The 19398-nt window shown below is 34.1% G+C and overlaps 1 protein-coding gene across 5 annotated transcripts in view; it reads left to right on the top strand.

Annotated features, from left to right (window-relative positions):
- Window positions 1-18429, top strand: part of SCAI (suppressor of cancer cell invasion) — a 207494-nt gene extending 189065 nt beyond the window's left edge. For 4 of the 5 annotated variants that reach the window (XM_056812132.1, XM_056812136.1, XM_056812135.1 and 1 more), the window contains 3 exons: window positions 1572-1745; window positions 1960-2060; window positions 8852-18429. In XM_056812132.1, coding sequence (XP_056668110.1) covers window positions 1572-1745; window positions 1960-2060; window positions 8852-9001 — 425 coding nt within the window. In that variant the 3' untranslated portion in view covers window positions 9002-18429. The remainder of the gene's footprint in view (window positions 1-1571; window positions 1746-1959; window positions 2061-8851) is intronic. The other variant, XM_056812133.1, reaches the window with a different exon arrangement.
- Window positions 18430-19398: the final 969 nt, after the last annotated feature.

Below are 19398 nucleotides of genomic sequence, written 5' to 3'. Positions count from 1 at the left end.
ATTTTAAAATTCAAGGGATTCACTTTAATTTAACAACTCCCTCATGTAAATTTTGAATTTATATTTTATTGATGCCTTTTTGTTTTTTATACCAGTCATTTCTCATAAAACTACACTGCATTGAATTTTTTTCTTAGCGAACATTTAGACAAAAAAGAAAGAGATAGTCTCTCAGTTGATATGTTCAACAACTATAATCTCTTCCATCTCTACTGAGATTTTCCAATATACTTCAAGCACCATTTAAACTACTAAACTGTTCTTTTTGGCTTGAAGAAGTTTGTTTGGCTCCTAAGTTAAGAAATAGGCAATTTATGGTAGAACTTAAAGAAATATTTTATACAATTCTTTTAAAATTTTTGTTGTAAAGAGATCCTCTTGCTGAGTGTTTTACTCATTTATCATAGGGCTGAGTGAAAATTAGAGACATTGAAATATGTCTACCAGTTGTATACAATCTAATACCACCCATGGTCTAGGAGTTCTTATTCTCCACTCCCTAATTCTAGCATGAGGTAAGATGAGCACTAAACAAATCTTAGTATCACAGATAGATGTTGAGAACTGTTTTAGCAGGACCTTCACTGTTTCACTGTCTCCCTAACTGTGAATAGTGTTGGTGTCTCTCAGTGAGAGATGGCAATTTACTGCTACTTCCCAGCCAGAAGTCCAGTCTGCTGACATAGTTTGACACAGGAAATGGTGGTCAGCATTTGAATGCCTGAGAGAAGCTGGAGACTTTTCACCGTTGTCTTAAGGTAAGTTCTGCTCTTTATTAGAAAAACATGTAGCAGTAACCTTCAATATATTTGTCTAAGCATCAAATTATCCATTCTATTAAATGATAGAACTTACCTTAAAACAATGGTGAAAGTCTCCTGCTGGGGACCTGTTACCCTGTTTCTTTTTACCTCAGTAATATTTTGGTTCAAATAACTCTCCTAAGATTTAACTTTGTTAGAATTTTTAAAAAGTAATCTACAGTTTGGGTTCATAGAATCAGAGGATTTTAAAGCTTCCAAAGAGCTTAGAGATCATCTCTTAACCCTTTCATTCTATATTTTTTAAAAAAAACAAGATTAACAGGTGTGAAGTTTTTTTCCCAAGGTCAAAGAAATAATATTAAACAGAGATCCTCTGACTCTAAATCCAATGCTTTTGCCACAACACTTTTCATTAAAAATCACACACTTTTCCAAGCAAATAAATTTTTATTGAGAAAAGACAGCCCACAAAAAGATTTTCAGCATTAATGAAAATAGGTATGTAAATACTATTAACTGGTGTCTTTTTAGATATTAAAAAAAATAATATGGCTTATACGGCCATTTGATAAGAAAAAAGCTTTGAAAGGAAGATATGCAGATCATATAGTTTAAGATTGACAAATATGTACAAACCTGACAGAGAATTTACTCAAGGGCCTAGTTTGTCTTTCATGTGTGCAAGTGGTCTCCATTAACTTGAATGAAAGGTTTGAGACCATTTGGACAATACAGCCTGGAATTATGGAGAATTTAATGAATTTGCCTGGTTCATTCTCTCTCAATGCAACCTATTTCTTATTGCAGATCAGTCTCAACGTGGCAGCCTCTTCACTCTCTTTTTGAACAATCCTTTAATGGCCTTTCTGTTTGTCTCTGGATTGTCAAGCATGCGTAGAGGTCTGTGGGAAAAATGTCAAGAATATCTTCGAAAAATCAACCGAGATATTGCCCAGCTGCTGACCCACTCACGTTCTATAGGTACTTGCTTGAAAGAATTTACCAGAGTTTAGAATTGTGGTTTGATCTCATGATACTTAGGCTCTTTGACTTTTAAAAGGCCATTTAATACATTTTAGGAAACTGAAAAATTAGAGGCATGTTCCCCCTCTCCCTGTTTCTCTTTTTTGGGGGGAAAATTTTTTTCCCTCCCTTGTCAAACTTTCTTCCAAAATCACCTTTTTATTCTTTTTAGATCAGGCTTTTCTCCAGTTTTTTGGGGATGAATTTCTTCGCTTGCTTCTCACCAGATTTGTCTTCTGTTCAGCTACTATGAGGATGCACAAGATTTTTCGGGTATGTAGGGAAAATAATCACTTGGGATCAGCTTTAATAAGATCAGGTGTATAAAATTTATGCACTTATCTTAGGATGCTCTGTGGAAAATAGTTGGATGACTTGGGCAAATAAATGATCATTTTAAATGGATACTATTTAGGATGGCTACCATGATTTTCACATTTAATTTTAAATTTGAATCTCTGTAATGCTCATAAATGACCTAAAATCAGAGTTTGCAAGTAAGTATTTTCTTGATATTCATATGTTTTAGTGGACATTTATTATATTTAGGGTCCTTTAAAATGTACATAAATTCATAATTTTATCTTTAGTTTCTGTGTGAGTTGTACATTAGCTTCATCTATTTTTATGGATTGTTTTTAAGAATATTTTTATATAGTAATACTAATTACATAAGTGCTTTAAAATTTTTTAATATCTTGTTCTCCTAATTACATGTAATAAGAAGTGTCTCATGAGACAGATTTGGGATCTGGGTTTATAGATAGAGATATTAGATTTATAGTACATATACCAATAAGCAATATTATTCCTACCTGTCTGTTTCTTTTCCTTTCCCTTAATCTTTATAGATAAATAAATAGGTTTTATATATACCAGCCTCAAATTGATTTCCTCAACGACCAAGTCCAGCCATTACTCCAACTGTCAACAACAGGATCAACCCCAACCCAAAAGCCTATCCATAACCACCAACAACTAGTGATACCAATACAAATCAATGCAAGGGTTTATATTCCCCATTACACTTCCCTCCCTCTTCCCTGAGATGGTAAGCAAATAAAATTTTTCCATTTCGGTCATGTTGTGAGAGAGTACTCATATAAAACCAAAACCCCAAAATTAAAACACACACAAATAAAGCAATAAATGGTATGTTTTGATCTGTATTCAGAATCCATCAGTTCTCTCTCTGGAGGTGAATAGCATTCTTTATCAAAAGTCCTTCAGAATTGTCATAAGTGCTTTAAAAAAAAGTTCCTTTTAAATTCAGGAACTGTTACAAGGATATAAGAATTGCTCTATTATACCATTGCTATTGAAACATGTGAAGGATTTTGAGTTATCTTGTTCAAAATCCTAGGGCATTAGTATCTCCTTGCACTCTGTGGAACCTTCCCATGGCTCTATGGCTTTTGCCACTTGCTATATTTTCTTTGATTACTGAACTCTAACCTCAAGGCCTCAAGCCATTCTTATCCTTCATGGTTCCTACATTTGCATAGGTTCTGTGGGTTCAAAAATTTGCCACATCTAATACCTAATTTTCCTTCCCTTTATTCTGCCCCTGGTACTGTAACCGGGTACTGATTCTAAAATATGTTCTCTCTTTTTCTTCCAGCCTCCACTGCCAAACATTTTGCCACAGATATGCATTTTTCTAAAGTTTATTTGCATTTTTCTAAAGTTTATTTGAGAAAAGTTACTATATAAATTTATAATTAAGATACCAGGACATATACATATGTATGTATGTGTGTGTGTGTGTATATACACACACACACACATATATATGCATATATAGCTAGTAATTCCAAGATGAGTACTAGTAAAACTTTCTTTGAAAAAAATTGTTTTAATCAGTCAAAATCTGCCTTCTCACACAAAATCCATTACAAACATGAATTAGTCAATCCAAACTAATTTCTATAGTAGTCATGTCTCAAAAAATATTTGCCTTAGGGGCAGCTGGGTGGCTCAGTGGATTGAGAGCCAGGTCTAGAGACGGGAGGTCCTAGGTTCAAATCTGGCCTCAGACACTTCCCAGTTGTGTGACCCTGGGCAAGTCACTTAACCCCCATTGCCTAGCTCTTACCACTCTTCTGCCTTGGAACCATAGTTCCAAGATAGAAGGTAAGGGTTTAAAAAAATGTGTGTGTGTGTGTGTATTTGCCTCATTCTTCATTCTAGGCTCTTCATCTCTCTATTGAGATGTAATAGTATGCTTTATTATTAGTCTTCTGAAATAATGGTTGATGATTATGCCAATGAGAGTTCATCATAGAAGTATTTAATCACATTTTTATACTATTACTTGTCCCTCAAGTCCCTAATTTACAATGTGTCTGATTTTCATTATTTCCCAACTCAAAATGAATATTTTTGAACATCCTTAGAATGTGTTTTCCTTTAGAGCTAATCTGCTTCACTTCTAATGCTTCCTCCCCCTTTTCTCTATCCTTTCTGTTTCTCTGTTAAGTGAAATTAATTTCTGTACCCAATTATATGTATTTTTCTCTTTTTTGAACCGTTAAGATGCGAGTAAGATTCAAGTGTCTACTACATTTCATACCCCTTCCTCCTTTTTTTTGTATAAATATCTGCTTTTGTAAACTATGTAAAATCATTTTCCCTAATTATCCCACCCTCCCCAACCATTCTTTTCCTCTCTCTTTCTATTCTTTTATTAAGATCATCAAGACATAACAGAGCCACTACCAGGCCTAAATGATGTCCTTCTGTGATGATAGGGTCCTGAGAGAACACACATATTATTTCACCTCGTTTGAATGCAAGGAGTGTATCCATGTTTAGGCCTTTATAATTATTGATGTTTTTTACCTTATGTTTCTCTTTGCTCCATTGTTTGAACTTCAAAGTTTTTCTGCTGCTCTGGTTTTTTCATAAGGATTGCTTAGAAGTCTCTATTTTAGTAAAAAGTCCATTCTCCCCCCCCCCCCCCAATAAAAATGGTATTATTATATTGGTTTTCTAAGTTCTTGACTGTAAGCCCATATCCTTTGCCTTCTGAAATATTCTTCTAAGCTCTCTTTAGAGTGGCGGATGCTAAATATTGTGTGATCTTGACTGTGACTCCTTTATCCTTGAAATCTTTCTTTCTGACTTCAATATTTTTTACTTGACTGGGACACTATTTCTACTTTTCCCTCTGCTTCTAAGGCATCTGAGCAGTTTTTATTGTTGTTTTAAGATTTCTTGAGACAGGATGTCTAGGTTATTTTGTTGTTGCTTATGGTATTCACTAAGTCAAACGATTCTTGATTTTTTGTCTACTTAGTTTGCTTTCCAAGTCAGTTGTGTTTGCTTTGAGATACCTTTCTTTCTCTTCAGGTTTTGTTTTAATATTTTGGGTGATTTTATGGAGTCATTGACTTCTATTTAGTATATTCTAATTTTCATGGAATTTGTTGCCAAGCTATTAATTCCTTTTCTAATTCTCTCCTCTATACCTTTCGTTTCTTTTCCAGCTTTTTCTTCAAGTGCTCTCATGCCATTTATAAGGACTCTTTTCAATTTTTTTTTAAACTCTTGGCTTTATCACCTCCAAGAATTGTTTTGGTTTGTGCCCAAGCTGTGTTTTTCTCTGAGACTTTGCTTGTAGAGGTTTTGAAGTCATTTTCATTTTTTTTTTTGAGTTTGTGTCTTGAGCATTCCTACCACCATAATAGCTTTTTAGGGGAGGATTCTTTTTTTTGTTTCCTTTTCCCATTCTTCCAGCCTACTTTGTGACTTAGGATTTAATAATCAGAATTTGGCTCTGGCATTTCTGGAGGAAAGGCCTGCGCTGGTCCTGTTGTTATTTTTTAAGTTATTGATTATTATGTTATTCCAGGATCTCAGGGATAGGCTGGGGAGCTGCAAGCTTTCAGTGTTCTTAAATTTTACTGAGGCAAAAATCCGACAAGTGCCCCGCTCCCCACCACTCTCTTGACCTACCACCACCAGTTTGAACTTTGCTAGCTCCTGGCCTGGGTTTGGATCTGAACCAGAGTAGACTGCTGTTGAATATAGGCTTTGTCAGTCAGCTGAAAAACTGCTGGTTCATAGTGACTGAAATGTATATTTCCTTTTAATCTGGAATTCTTGCCTTGTTATTCTTGAGCAGTCTGGGCTAGTTACTAGAATTAAGACCCAGCTCTGCTGCTGGGGTCTGATCAATACCACTTGTTGCTTGCTTTTCAACTTTCTCTTTCACAGTGTATCATGTAGGGCCTTTCTACCTAGTAATGCTACCCCTTTGTGCAGGTCCCTTTCTCAGTACTCTAATGGATCTATGACCCAGAACTGGATAGTATGTCACAGTACCCTGTTTGGGTCTGGAATTTCTTCTTGCCCTGGTGTGCAGCCTCTCCCTGGATACCAGGGTGCTCCATGTGTTGTGTGATCTTGGCCTGATTCCATTCCCAGGGTCTTCAAACTTTCCTGTTTGTCTCCCTCTGCTGAGCTGGGCTAGTCAAATGAATCACTGTGATTTTTTCTTGATTTTCCCATAAGAATTCTGTCTTGTGCATTTTTTAGCTCTGTTTAGAGTATAGACCATCTTGCCTCTGCTACTTTGCTAGATTTTTGCATTTTTAATGTTTCTCTGCTTTTTATAGTAATTGGTTCATTAAATTGGTTTGGCCTGGTTTGTGAACTGTATCTTTTTGTTTATCCTAAACTTCTTTTTCAGGCTTCAAGGGTTTACCATTTCTTTCAGGTTTGTTGAACGAGAGTTGTAGTTACCTTATCCATATTGTTCATAATTTTTTATGCTTAAATAGAAATATTGAACATTTTATTCTAACCTCATATAGCAGTATTATTATTATTTTGGTTTTCATTCTCTAATTCTAGTATGCTTGAGGTACTGAGATTAGACTTTAGTTTTAAACCTTTAAGAAAAAGTTGATTTTCTATTTATTTCTAGGACCCTTTTGGAGAGACAGTGTACAACAGTAGATAGAAGGTCAACATTGAAGTCAGGAAAATCTAGATTCAATTCCTTCCTCTGACACAAACTAGCTTTATGACTTTCAGCAAGTCTTAATCCCTCAGAGCTCCAGGCAACTCTCTAAAATTATAATTTAGAAATGATCATTAGTAGAGGGAGTTTCCACATGGGTTACCTCCTATTACCTCCTATACAGATGAAATCTCAGGTCCAGAGATATAGAATATTAAGTATTATCCACAAGTTTTTATTTCCAAGAAGATAAAATATTTTTGGCCTAAGCAAATAGTTGGGTTTATATCTTCAGAAAATAACCTAGTGTCTTCCAGATCCCTTTCTTGGATTACTATTTATATCTAATGCTTCACTATTTTGACTTTAATTATAGTTATTTTTATCTATGTGAAAGTATTTATATTTGACCTCCATAAATCTTTATTTGCTATTTTCCTGACCATACACACAGCCTCAAAAGATTTTTCTTCATCTTATCTTGCATTTTCTTGACATTTGAAATTCTAAAAGAACCTAGTGTCATTTATAGATAAGACTATCTACAAATAGGTAGAGTAGGTGGCCTTCAGGGTGGTCTGGTTTTACGTATACTATATCTTTTTTTTTTTAAACCCTTACCTTCCGTCTTGGAGTCAATACTGTGTATTGGCTCCAAGGCAGAAGAGTGGTAAGGGCTAGGCAATGGGGGTCAAGTGACTTGCCCAGGGTCACACAACTGGGAAGTATCTGAGGCCAGATTTGAACCTAGGACCTCCCGTCTCTAGGGCTAGCTCTCAATCCACTGAGCTACCCAGCTGCCCCCTATACTATATCTTTTGAAGTACTGAGATATCAGTAGTTGGAATATCTTTAATATATTCCTTGACAAAAATGTTTTGTGGAATCCATTCAACCTGAATGCAACTACCTTTTCATCCCTTAGAATAGCTTTTGTATAATCATAAAGTTATTCTACTAATTCTCTGTCTAGCTCTCTTTAATGCATTAAAAATCGTCAATAAGTTCTAGAGAGTTCTTTTTAGGGTATTTATCCTATGTTTTTGGTTTGTTAAATTTCTGTGTAATAAGTTGTTATATATCAATATTAGTAGATGAACCAAAAAAAAACTGTGATGGAATAGGTTTACTGCCTACAAAGTAATTTTGACTCAATAAAACATAGTTCTCTTTGAGTTGGCAAGGTTCATATTAATCACATTCATATTTTAAAAAGTTGTTTAGTTCATTCTCATAGTTCCTTGTTCTTCACCCTTCCTATCCAAGTCACTGGCTTTTTAGGACATATTAATAGAGCTTTCCTTAAGGTAGTACTGTCAGCCTTCTTCTGGGCAACATTATCTACTCTCACAACTTGCTAGTCCAAACTATTCTATCAAGTTTGAGGACTGCATTCTTTAAATTATTGCAGTAGCTTCATGATTGGTTTTTCATTTCTTCAATCCATCTTACATGATTCTCCTGGTTTAAACCCTTTAAAGGAAAGTTCTGATCATGTCATTTTTCTTCTCCAGAAACCTAGTATCTTGCTATTGCCTACAAAATAAAACGTACACTTCTTTATCTGAAATCTAAGGCTCTCCATGATCTAGTTCATTCTTTAGTTTCCAGCCTTACCACCTACTACTTGCATTTACTACAGCACTAATAAACTACTGTTCAAATCTTCCCCATCCTTCAAGAACTTGCTCAAATACATTCCCTTCATTTTCTGATATTCAACTGTTCTCTTTTCTTATAAACTTTTGTAGCACTTGAATCTGCTCTTAATGGCACTTAATCATGTTCTGTGTGTTATTATTACTTAGGCACTTGTCATATGTTCCCCACTTGATTATAAATACCGCCAAGAGTAAGTCTGTCTTGTTCATCTTTGTATCTCTGTCAGTGCCTTCTTAAATAGTAGATGCACAAAATATATTGAATGAACGCATGCCTGAATAAGTAATAGGTATCAGGAACATTTACCTGTACATAATGAAAGATGAGATACACTTTATTGTCCTAAGCATGAAATTCAGTAATTTCTGTTTAATTATTTTTTTAATATGATCTCTCTTGGTTAGACCATAAAAATTTACTCCTTTCCTTTGTCTAGCAGGAAACCCGAAATTATCCAGAAACATATCCACAGCTGCCAAGGGATGAAACAGTTGAAAACCCTCATCTTCAGAAGCACATTTTGGAGTTGGCGTCCATCCTGGATGTACGAAATGTGTTCTTTGAAAATACTATAGATGACTATTAATTGAACTCTTGTTGAAACTGTGTTTCATTAGCCACAGATTTTAAATGGTGCAGTTTTTTAATGTGATGATACATAGTGGCATTAAATTTTTATTTTTAAATTTAGGACCATCATTTTTCAAGCAACTCAAAATAATATTCTTCTGACAGATAGGGTAATTTTTGTAATCCAATCTTTGCAATCTTTTAAAAGCTAGAATAACCCTGAAAGTTTTTGTTGTTATTGTTGTCATTGTTGTTATTTAGGGGTTGAAGAGTCCCAGCTCCAAAAACTGGTCCTAAATTTAAACACATAATCAGTGACCACTCTCACCAGAGAAGAATAAATCATTTATTTTTGTATGATGAGAAAAATCCAACCATGATATTTTATCCTGAAAAGTCTGGATTTGGAAAAATATAGAATTGTTCTCAAAGATGAACCCAATCAACTTAGACCAATACTAGAAAAAATTGGCTTCCTTCCACAATACTTGTTTTCACTTAATATCATTAGTTAAAGAGGAAAAAAAAAAGAAGCCAATTCTTTGAATTTGTTTCTTTTAATCATTCACTTTCTAAGTGTCAGATTTTGAGAATCCATGGAGAGTGATTTGCTGCTGAATTTGAATTTTTCTTGAAAAATTGAGGTGATACATGTCAATGTATTAGAGTTATACATATCTTGTTCTATCACCACATGTATGAGTGTGTATTTTATTTTCCAACTCTTTCCATATTGCCAGTCATTTGAGAGCCACATCTAAAATACTTCAATTGGAAAAACAAACCCTGTGTAGCAAATGTCAAACTCTTTAATTAGCAGGACCAAATTCATAAACTAGGTTTTTCATTTGTGGCATCCAGCCACAAGGGTGCAAGTACAAAAAGATTAATATTTTAATTATGTTTTTGCCCATCTCTAAATCTATATACCTTCAAAGATAGGGTTATTGTTAATTTGGGAGATAGAGCAGAAAGGAGAAAAATCTGATATGAGAAAATTGTTTTGGTATTTTCAATGTTGGGTATATATGAGACCTATTGTGTCCATATATTCTTTTTCTTTTGACTAAAGATGGTTTGGCTTCCTTATGTTTTCCTTTTCATTTTTCTCTTGCAATCTACAAGCAAGGAATCTACCTTTTGTCCTCATTCGAGTTGAATGGAGCTGTCCTGTTGCATTCTTTTGATTCTAACATATTTTAAAGTCTGTAATCATATGACAGAAAATCCTTTAGTCAAAATTCCAGTTAATATCATTATCTGATTAGACCCACATGCCATCGCCCTCAGCCCAGAAAAAAACAAATCAAATGATTACTTTTGTTACTTGTGCCCTAAAGAAAAATTTCCATTGATTTTCTTCACCTTGTTTATATCCAGGCCAAAGTTTGTTTATGTTAATCTGTTTTAGGTTCCTCAGATATTATTCTAATTTGCTTGGTTTTTTGTGAAGTACTGAAGGATTAAGTAATACTTTTAAAGCCATAGCATTTTAAAATGAACAGAGATGAATTATTTTGAAGAAAGAATTTAGTATTTCATGGATTCTTCTTTCTTGGATAAGAATGGCTTTTTTCCCTTTTTTCATTAGCTAATTCCATTTTGTAATGCTTTTCACTTGTCACTGTGAAACTAGAAACAGGATGGCATTGGTTCTTTGAACTTAATTTAATGAAAACAAACTTTTGAGACACAAATGTCCTTTAGCACATTTCCCATATTGGCAAGTTTGAATGACAGCCTACTTAGATTATTAGACTCACATCCAGGAACCTGGACTTCCAAGTCCATGCCTTTGGTTAACTTTGTGGCAAATCATAAAATCTGATTTGAACCTCAAGTCTTTTAATCCAACCCATACTTGAGAAAGAATTTTCACTACAACTTCCCCAACAAGAAGTGATCTGATCTTCACTCAAAGACATCTGATACCACTGAGTCAAGCGACTTCCTGAGACGACTCATTCTACTTTTGTACTGCTCTTACTTTTAGAAAGTATTCCTTTATATGACGCTTAAATCTGCATCTATAACTTCCATGTAAAGTTCCTAGTTATGCCCTATAGAGTTGGGCGAAACAAAACCAAACCATTGAAGATTAGCCATCAAGTTGCCCTTTAAAAAGTCTTTTCTCCAAGCTAAACATGACCAAGATCCTTATCTGGTGTGGTCCAATACCCCCTCATCATTGCAGTTGCCCTCCTCTAACTGTACTCCAATTTCTCAATATCCTTCATGAAATGTGGTTTCAATACATGACAAGGGCAGAAAACATCATTCTGTATACTCTGCTTTTTTAATGCAAGCCAGAGATTGTATTTTTTTTTTGGTTGCCATTTCATGCTGTTCACTCTTTAGTCCCTTCTCCCTGGCCTTAGTTTCCTCATCTTTAAAATGAGTAGTTGGACAACATGTTCCTTGAGGTCTCTTCTAATGATATAATTCTAAGGCATTAATTACTCATTTCAAAAGAGATTGATTTCCTAGGCAAATATTTGTAATTTAAATGCCTACATACTACCTTTCATGCTCTAGAAGTCGTCCAAGCCCCTGTTGCACTAGAAATCTTGGGACAGGGTCAATAATCAAGCAATAAGGACTGCTTCATCTAGGCATGTTTGTTCCAACAAAAACTGAGGCACAATTTTGCTCTGTAGTTTAGAGTAGACTTTGCTTCTTTGTAACAGTTGTGTTTTCTCTTGGTAATGGTTAATCTCTAATGAATCTTGAAAGGAATCTTGAAAAGAATAGAAACATACTAGAAACTATAATATCAGGGCTCTACAAAACTAATTTCAAGCACAATGGTTTTGTTACTACTAATTTTAATAATAATTATAGTAATAATGATATTTGTATAGTGTTTTCAATTAATTTGTAATCACATTTTTTTATCCTTATAACTCTGAGGCAAATAAATATGTATTATTCCTATTTTCCAAGTAAAGAAACTGGGCCCCAGAGGTTTACTCACTCACTTAAAATAAAAAATGTGGTTAGTGATAGAGCTGGGTCCAAAGCCTAGGTTATCCTAACTATCACCCCAGCATTTTGTCCACTAGACCACACACTTCTATAGTGTATATTTGAAAAGGCTTTTTATTTTTAGCTTTGGAACATGTGAAATCTGTATCTGTAGATAAAATGAAGGTTGTTTGTTGTTGTTTTTTTGTCAAATTGCACAAAACATGATCTTATTCAAAAACAGTTCTGAAATTAAGAAATTGAAGATTCAGCATATGTGGGGTTTTTTTTAGATTTAAGATTAAAATTATATACATAAAATAGCATAGATTTTATTTTTAGCAGGGCTATGTTCCTTCTTGACGTGTATTTCCTAAAAGGAAGGGGTACTTGAAAGAACTTGAAATTAAGAATTGAAAAAGCACAGTACATGGTGACCTTTTTGTACCTTCCATAAGTTTTACCAAACAGAAGCATTTAAAGACTAAATATAAAGTACCACATGGTCCTGAATTCCAACTACTTTTTCTCACAGGATTCAGTTCTCATTTTCTTCTGTTTTAATTCCCTGAAATAGTTAAAAATTATACTTTATTTGTATGGCACTGATAGAAGGAACACATCTGGTTTGCAGTAGGTCCTATGAATAAATCAGTAATGGAACTTTCTCAACCATTTCCCTCCTGTTAGTTGTGCCCTGTTTACTATGAGTTGGTTATTTTCTGTCTGGTTGATTGCCCTGGGAGAGTTGGTTAAATTGTGTTGACAATTCTTTGTGGGAAAATGGACACCAAAGTTGCACATAGCCTACACTGATCAGAATGAAACGTGTTCCATTCAATTCAACAGACATTTTTAAATGCCTCCTCTTTGTAGCCCCATTCAGTTCCAGGATTTGAAAGCATAGTGAAGGCAGAAACAGTAATAGCTGGAGATATACGGCATTTCTCTTGAGTTGGTGCCTATCAGTGCTGCAGCAACAGATTTAGGGTGAACTAGAGTCATTTTGGCTTTAATATGAATGACACTAGGGCTTTCCTTATTAGTTGGGTATGGCATGTTGGGTGTGTGTATGTGTGTGTGTGTATGTGTGTGCGTGTGTGCACATTAATGTGTTGGGAAAGTAAGCAGTGTCCTTTTGAGGGATGGTGGTTCTATAGTTGCCTTTATTTATTTTAAATGCTTTTTCTTGTAATGGTATATACGTATATATTTTTGTGATGCTTGATGCTATCTGTGTGTGTACATGTATGTATGTATATGTGTATATATTTGTAAATACATTAGGATGAAATGATATGGTATGTGTATATTATATACAACATGGCTATTTTGGCATGAATTTATTTTCGTTCATTGAGGACATCAGAATGGCATCGTTCATGCTGTTCTCATAGAGGCTATGGCTGTATCCCTTTCAAGAGCCTCTATTTTGAGGGGCTTGTGTTTGGGCAATAATTTGGGAATTAAAATTAGAACCTGACAATCTCAGCAAGAGAGCCAGTCTTTCACAGTTTGGGAAATCATTAGAAATTCTCCTTTACGTTTTTGATAAATCTGGGTTTGTGAAATGCAAACCCACATCATAAGAGGGTCACTTGCTGGTACTGTATTAGTCTCTTATTTCTTGATCTGAAGTAGGGTATCACTTTGTACTTAGTAGGTTACTGATTAGGGTCTAATTATGGGAGTGTAGATAAAATTTGATTTCATCATAAACCAAGATGAATAGACGGATATGAAAGGTCCTTTAAAAAAAGGAGGAGGAATTATTTCCCAACTGTACTAAAACCTGATAATGGATTTAATTTTTTTTCTTCATTTCTGTGATTGCTTTTTACCTGTGCATGTCTTTGTGAGGCAGGGAAAAAGAGCATTTGCTATCTTCAGGCTTCTGCTCTCAATTGAGGTAGCTCTAGGGAAAAAAGTACTTAAAGTAGGTGAGCTGTAATTTCACCAGTTTCTGCTTGTTATGAAGCAGTGTGTTTGCTAACTCTTTTATACCAGTAGCAGTTGGGTGTGCCCATCTTGACATTTTTCATGCTACATCCTTTTGATTGGAGCAAAAATAGAAACTGAGTACCAATTTTAATTGGTGTTAAAAGGTGTGTAGGTGAAACCAATGCCAGTCTCCAGTGACTGGAAAGCATCAGTATAAAAGTTGATTTTTCTGTGAAACCATTTAATAACCTTCTTTTGGATAAGAAGCTGAGTTGAAACAGGGTCCCCCTAGTGTTAGGTATGTGGTATCCTTTGTACTGCAGTTGATAACCATCAGGAACTGAAGAGAAAAAAAGTAGGCAGAAGGACCATCCACACTGTGAAAAAACAGGACTCCAATAACAATGAATGACTTTGTGAGCTGTACCCCATTTTAGTCCTTGAAATATAATTAGGCACACAGTGCTGAATTATTTGGAAGGTACCATCTTTAGATAGCATGTATATTTGCATGGAATAGTTCAAGAAATGTTCAATATTTGTTTTGCATTTAGGGTGCTTTCACTGCAGAAATTAAATTAGTCATAATTAAAAAAAATAAAACATGAATTAACTCCCTTTTCTTGATTGAAATAAAATTTGTTACCCAAAAGACCTTGATTTTTTTTTTGCTGTACTAACAAAACAGCCAAAATTTTTTTTTAAATTCAGTTGTAGAATATAATTGAAAGTGAAGATTCAAATACTTAGCAGTTTTTTTGTCTTTAATTAAGGAATTTTAGTGTTTGACATACCTGAAAATTTGTACAGGGGTCAATAGTGTTTGATTCACATTTTGTTTCTGTAAAAAAGCAAGTCATTGCAATTGGATACCCAAAAAGTAGATGTTATTTTACTTAGCGTCATGGAAATTATCCACATAAGTATGGATTTTAGTTTGCGGGTAGCAGCTATAAAAAATATTGGGTAGATAATGAAATATTCCTTGGCCCAAAAGTTATAAGGCCAATTCTTATTTTTTGCATTTAACAGAACACAATTTGAAATCTATACCCTGGAAAAACAAGTCTTTTCTATCTTATTATAGTTTTCTGTACTTTTATAAATTGGTACTTTGTACATGTGGGTGCTATGTCCCCAATTTCTTCTCAGATACTGGGGAAGGAAATTATTTCCTTTTCACCAGTTATTCCTACAGTTGAGTTGAAAACCCAAAAATCATAGTGTTTCCTGGCTTCATTGGGATTTGTATACATAGAACTATTTGAGGATGTGGAAGGGAGTGTGTGAATGAGTGTGTGTGTGTAAATAAAATCAGTCACCTACTGAGTAGCAAAGAAAAGAGCAATGAGAAAAAATAAAGGGAAAATATCTTTAGGGAATTAAAAATGTTTTAAATTAAGTAGGACTGATTTTCTGTATTATAAAAACATTTTCTTTAAAATGTATATATGAAATGTTTATTATTTTGTTATGATTATTTTTCACTTAATTGTTGTGTGGTACTGAATTTATTAGTTTTCCATTTCTACTTGATAATGTTACCTGAACACTTGATTGAAATATCATTTTAAAATTCCATATATTTCTTTTGTTATTTTATCAGTTTGATAAGTAATGATATTTTAAACCTAAGAAGTTTGCATAGTAGATTCTGTTTTTCCTATTGATATGATTATATCATATCTGTTATAAATGCTAGATACAGTTCTTCAAAGCTATTTTTTGGTGCATAGACTAATTTTAAGTTGGGACTTTTTTTCTCCTTTTATTGGACACAGCTGGTAAGTATCCTAAGATCAGTAACTGACCTTACAGAGAAAGAGTAAAAGATATTGGGGATTTCAGGGTCTAAGCTCATGAATGAAAATTTATACTTAGGCCCCTTAATATATTATACCATTTTCAAAGTGAGATAGAAGTGAACATAAGAAGAAAAAATTGAAATGTTGCTCCTAGAAGTTAGATCTTAAAGTTAGTTTGTCACATTATTATTTTGCATTTTCTTTTAAGGCTATTCTGAATCCTCCTCTTTCCCAGTGTATGAAAACTTAAGAAATGCCAATGTTATGTTCTGTATATTTAAACCTTTTTAAGCATATTGCTATATAACATGCCAGCATTTTAAAATGCAAGTTGATAACCCCAGAGGAGATAATCTTGAGTAGAAAAGATCATTGTATTAAAATAAATAAATTCATCCAGTGGATCCTCTACCTCTTCTTCCTAAAGAGCACATTAAAGGAATTGCAGAAAGACAGCCTATAATATCCTTTTAGGCTGTTTTAGGAAAAACAATGGAAGCAAAATCTGAGACAAGGAAGCAAGAAAGGAGGATTTTTCTTTTTTCTTTTTCCTGATTACAAAATCTTTATACTTTTCACTCTTGATTATAACATCACTAAGTAGAATTGTTTATTTTAGATGTAATGTAATATTTTAGAACTCTCCCTGCCCTGGCTTTTTACACTGATTTGAATGTAATGCCATTTATCAGTAATCCATTTTGAAGAGGAAGAATAACTTACATTTCTACCTGTAATACTTCAATATTTATGAAGCATTTTCCTCACAACAAATGAAAGATGTAAGTAGTATAGTTATTAAACCCATTTTCTATATGAGGAAACAGGATCAGAGATTTTGAAAGTTTTTAAGAGTTGAGATAAAAAAGACATTAGGTAATCGAGAACATAAGACTCTGAAAACATTTTTTTTCCTTTTTTCACCATTTATTTCAGGATTTTAAGTAACTTTTTTAGGGGAACTTTCTCAGTGCAGATGACCATATGCCTAGAGCAAAGAGAGATTTAACACCTTTCCCAAGGTTACTCAAAATATAGAAGAGACAGGTCTTAAACCCAAATATTCCTCACTCTTGAGTCCAGCTCTATTCTCCTTGCCAGGGCTTTCTCTAAATTTTTACATTTCTATTGCAGAGGTAACAAGTGAAGCAAGTTGTCACATATACTTGGGTTATCTTCCTTCATTGTGGTGATTGGGTCCAATCAATTGTCTAGAAGTTAATATTCTAACGAAACAGGGATAGATTCAACTATTGATTACAATAAATTCCATCATTGTTAATTATCCCTCATATTTGCATGATACTTTATGGTTTTCAAACTAATTTCACATACATCAGCTCATTTGAACTTCATAAAAACCCTATTGAGGTGAATAGGGCAGATATATCCATATTTTTGAGATAAGGAAACAGGTTCAGAGATAATTGTGACTTTGTCTAGATCACAAATATTTAAAAATGACAGAAAAGACTTGAATAGTGGCCATATGACAATAGGTTTAGTGTTCTTTACAATACAGAGCCTACATGGAATAAATGAATGAGATTTTTCCTCATTCACGTCAAACTGTCACTAAAGTGTCATTAAGTTCAAGTTAGATGACTAAAAATATAGATGCATCTGTTTTCATGGAAATTATTGTGAACTTTTTTTAACATGTGGTTATTAGGCAGTAATCCACTTTTTTTGTTTATATACATAAAATTACATTTGGGATTGATAACTTTATTCCTAGTGATATAAATGCCTTTTTTTTTTTTACTGTGGCAAATACTTGTCTATAACTGAAATGATATTGAATTGTGAAACAAGTTATAAAGATTATACACCTGTATATCTTTTAGGAGCTCTCCAGAAGAGACTGAAGCACAAAAATTTTACATGTTTCAATCCTTTTCTAAGTGCTACAAGTCTGTAGTACATATGATGTAACTGTAAATGTAAGAACCCTACTTAGCATTCACAGTCTCTGTAATCTTTGATACATTGTCTTGTTTGCCCATTTGTGTTAAAATTTAAGGGATTATGTGTTTTTAGAAAAAATGACTTGAAAAACAAGCCCATCAATTTAGTCCTTTCAGGTGGCTGATATCTGAATACATTCATTTCACAATGTTGTCAGTAGATTCAATTTTGAGGGAATATTTGCAATCAGTAGCTAATTAAGAAAATGTTGCTTTGTCAGTTCATACATTTGATATGAAAATCAGATACCTTACATTTGTGATATTGTATAGGCCTTGTCTATTGATGCATCTGAATTACTTAAGCCATACCCTTAACAGATGTTTCCAGTTCGTTTCATCCCATCACGTAAAATTTTCAAGCTCTAGAGTCTGTTGCTATTGCTATTTCATAGTCTACCCTTCACTCCTTTCACCTATGTATTTCAGTAAATGAACTTACTTAAAAGTAAAACACTGTGATTCTGCAGAACTCCTGGCAGCAGGACCATGTCTTTCTTGGATTTTGTTCTTTTTCAAAGCACCTATCATATTCAGGATGCTTGAAAAAAGCTAAGTATCGTACTATTTATATTGCATTGAATAACAAGATTATGGAGGGTTTGATTTTTGCTGTCAGTGTACTAAAGCTATTTTTCATTAATAAATGTTCTCTAGGAATGTGACTACCTTCATCATTTGTGAACTATTGTACATGAATTTTGTATCTGGAATCCACACGTATATTATGTGTACTATCAATATAAAAATAAACATATTTGCTTAAAGTGTTGGTACCTTGTCTGTGTGGAAGACATCATGGTTCTTAGCTTTTCACTTAATTCAAATTCTTGAAAAGATATGTAATTTCATTTCTACTCTCTATTGACAGATCACTCTCCCACACACATTGATAAATAGTTCCATAAATTGCTATGGCCAAAAAAAATTCATTCCTTGCTTGCTAGACTTATTTTAATGAGACTCTAAGCACTTAGCTAGCTTGTGCGGTAATAACAGAAATGTCATCTTTTACTAGACTGATAACCAAAACCTTTCTAGCTTGGTGCCTGTAGTCTTCAGAAACCCAGGTTAGCTGTTGCCCTGGCTTCTGCCCCATTAAGTAAAAAAGTAAGAGAGAGACTTTGAGGTGCAGAGGCTAAAGAGCTGACTTTATAGCTTCAAATCTCCCCACATAACAGCTGTATGACAGTAGGTAAATCACTTAATCTTTCATTCAGTGCCCCAAGCAACACTATAAAACTTAAGTTGGAAACCAGCTGCCAATCTGCAGCTAGAGAGGGAGTTGATAAGTTTGCTAAAAAGTTGCCAAAATGAATTGGTAGAGGGAGTTTCCTCACTGGGAGCTCTCATACCAGTGATTTAAGACTCTTTTCCCTCACATGATAAGCATGAAATATTATAAATATCAATATAAACACAAGGATCCAATTAGCTCTGCCTATTGAAATCCATCTCCCAAAGCTCACCCAAGTGTAAGCTTTGGAACCTATTTACTGCCCCCCAACCTCAGAAATTTGTGATACTATTGTTGACTCCCTGAGGCTAGACAGGGCTGTGACTAGACTGTAGAGCTCAGGAAGACAAGTTAAAATACTGCCACTGGCACTCACTAGCTGCATGACCAGTGTTGGCAAGTCACTTAACCTCCTTCTGCCTCAATTTCCTTATTTGTAAAATGGGGACAATATTAACACCTATTTCACAGTTGTATCAAATGAGATATAGCATATGTA

This window comes from Monodelphis domestica, chromosome 1 (assembly GCF_027887165.1).
Source record: "Monodelphis domestica isolate mMonDom1 chromosome 1, mMonDom1.pri, whole genome shotgun sequence".
Lineage (NCBI taxonomy): Eukaryota > Metazoa > Chordata > Mammalia > Didelphimorphia > Didelphidae > Monodelphis > Monodelphis domestica.
This window is presented reverse-complemented; position numbering and strand designations above follow the sequence as displayed.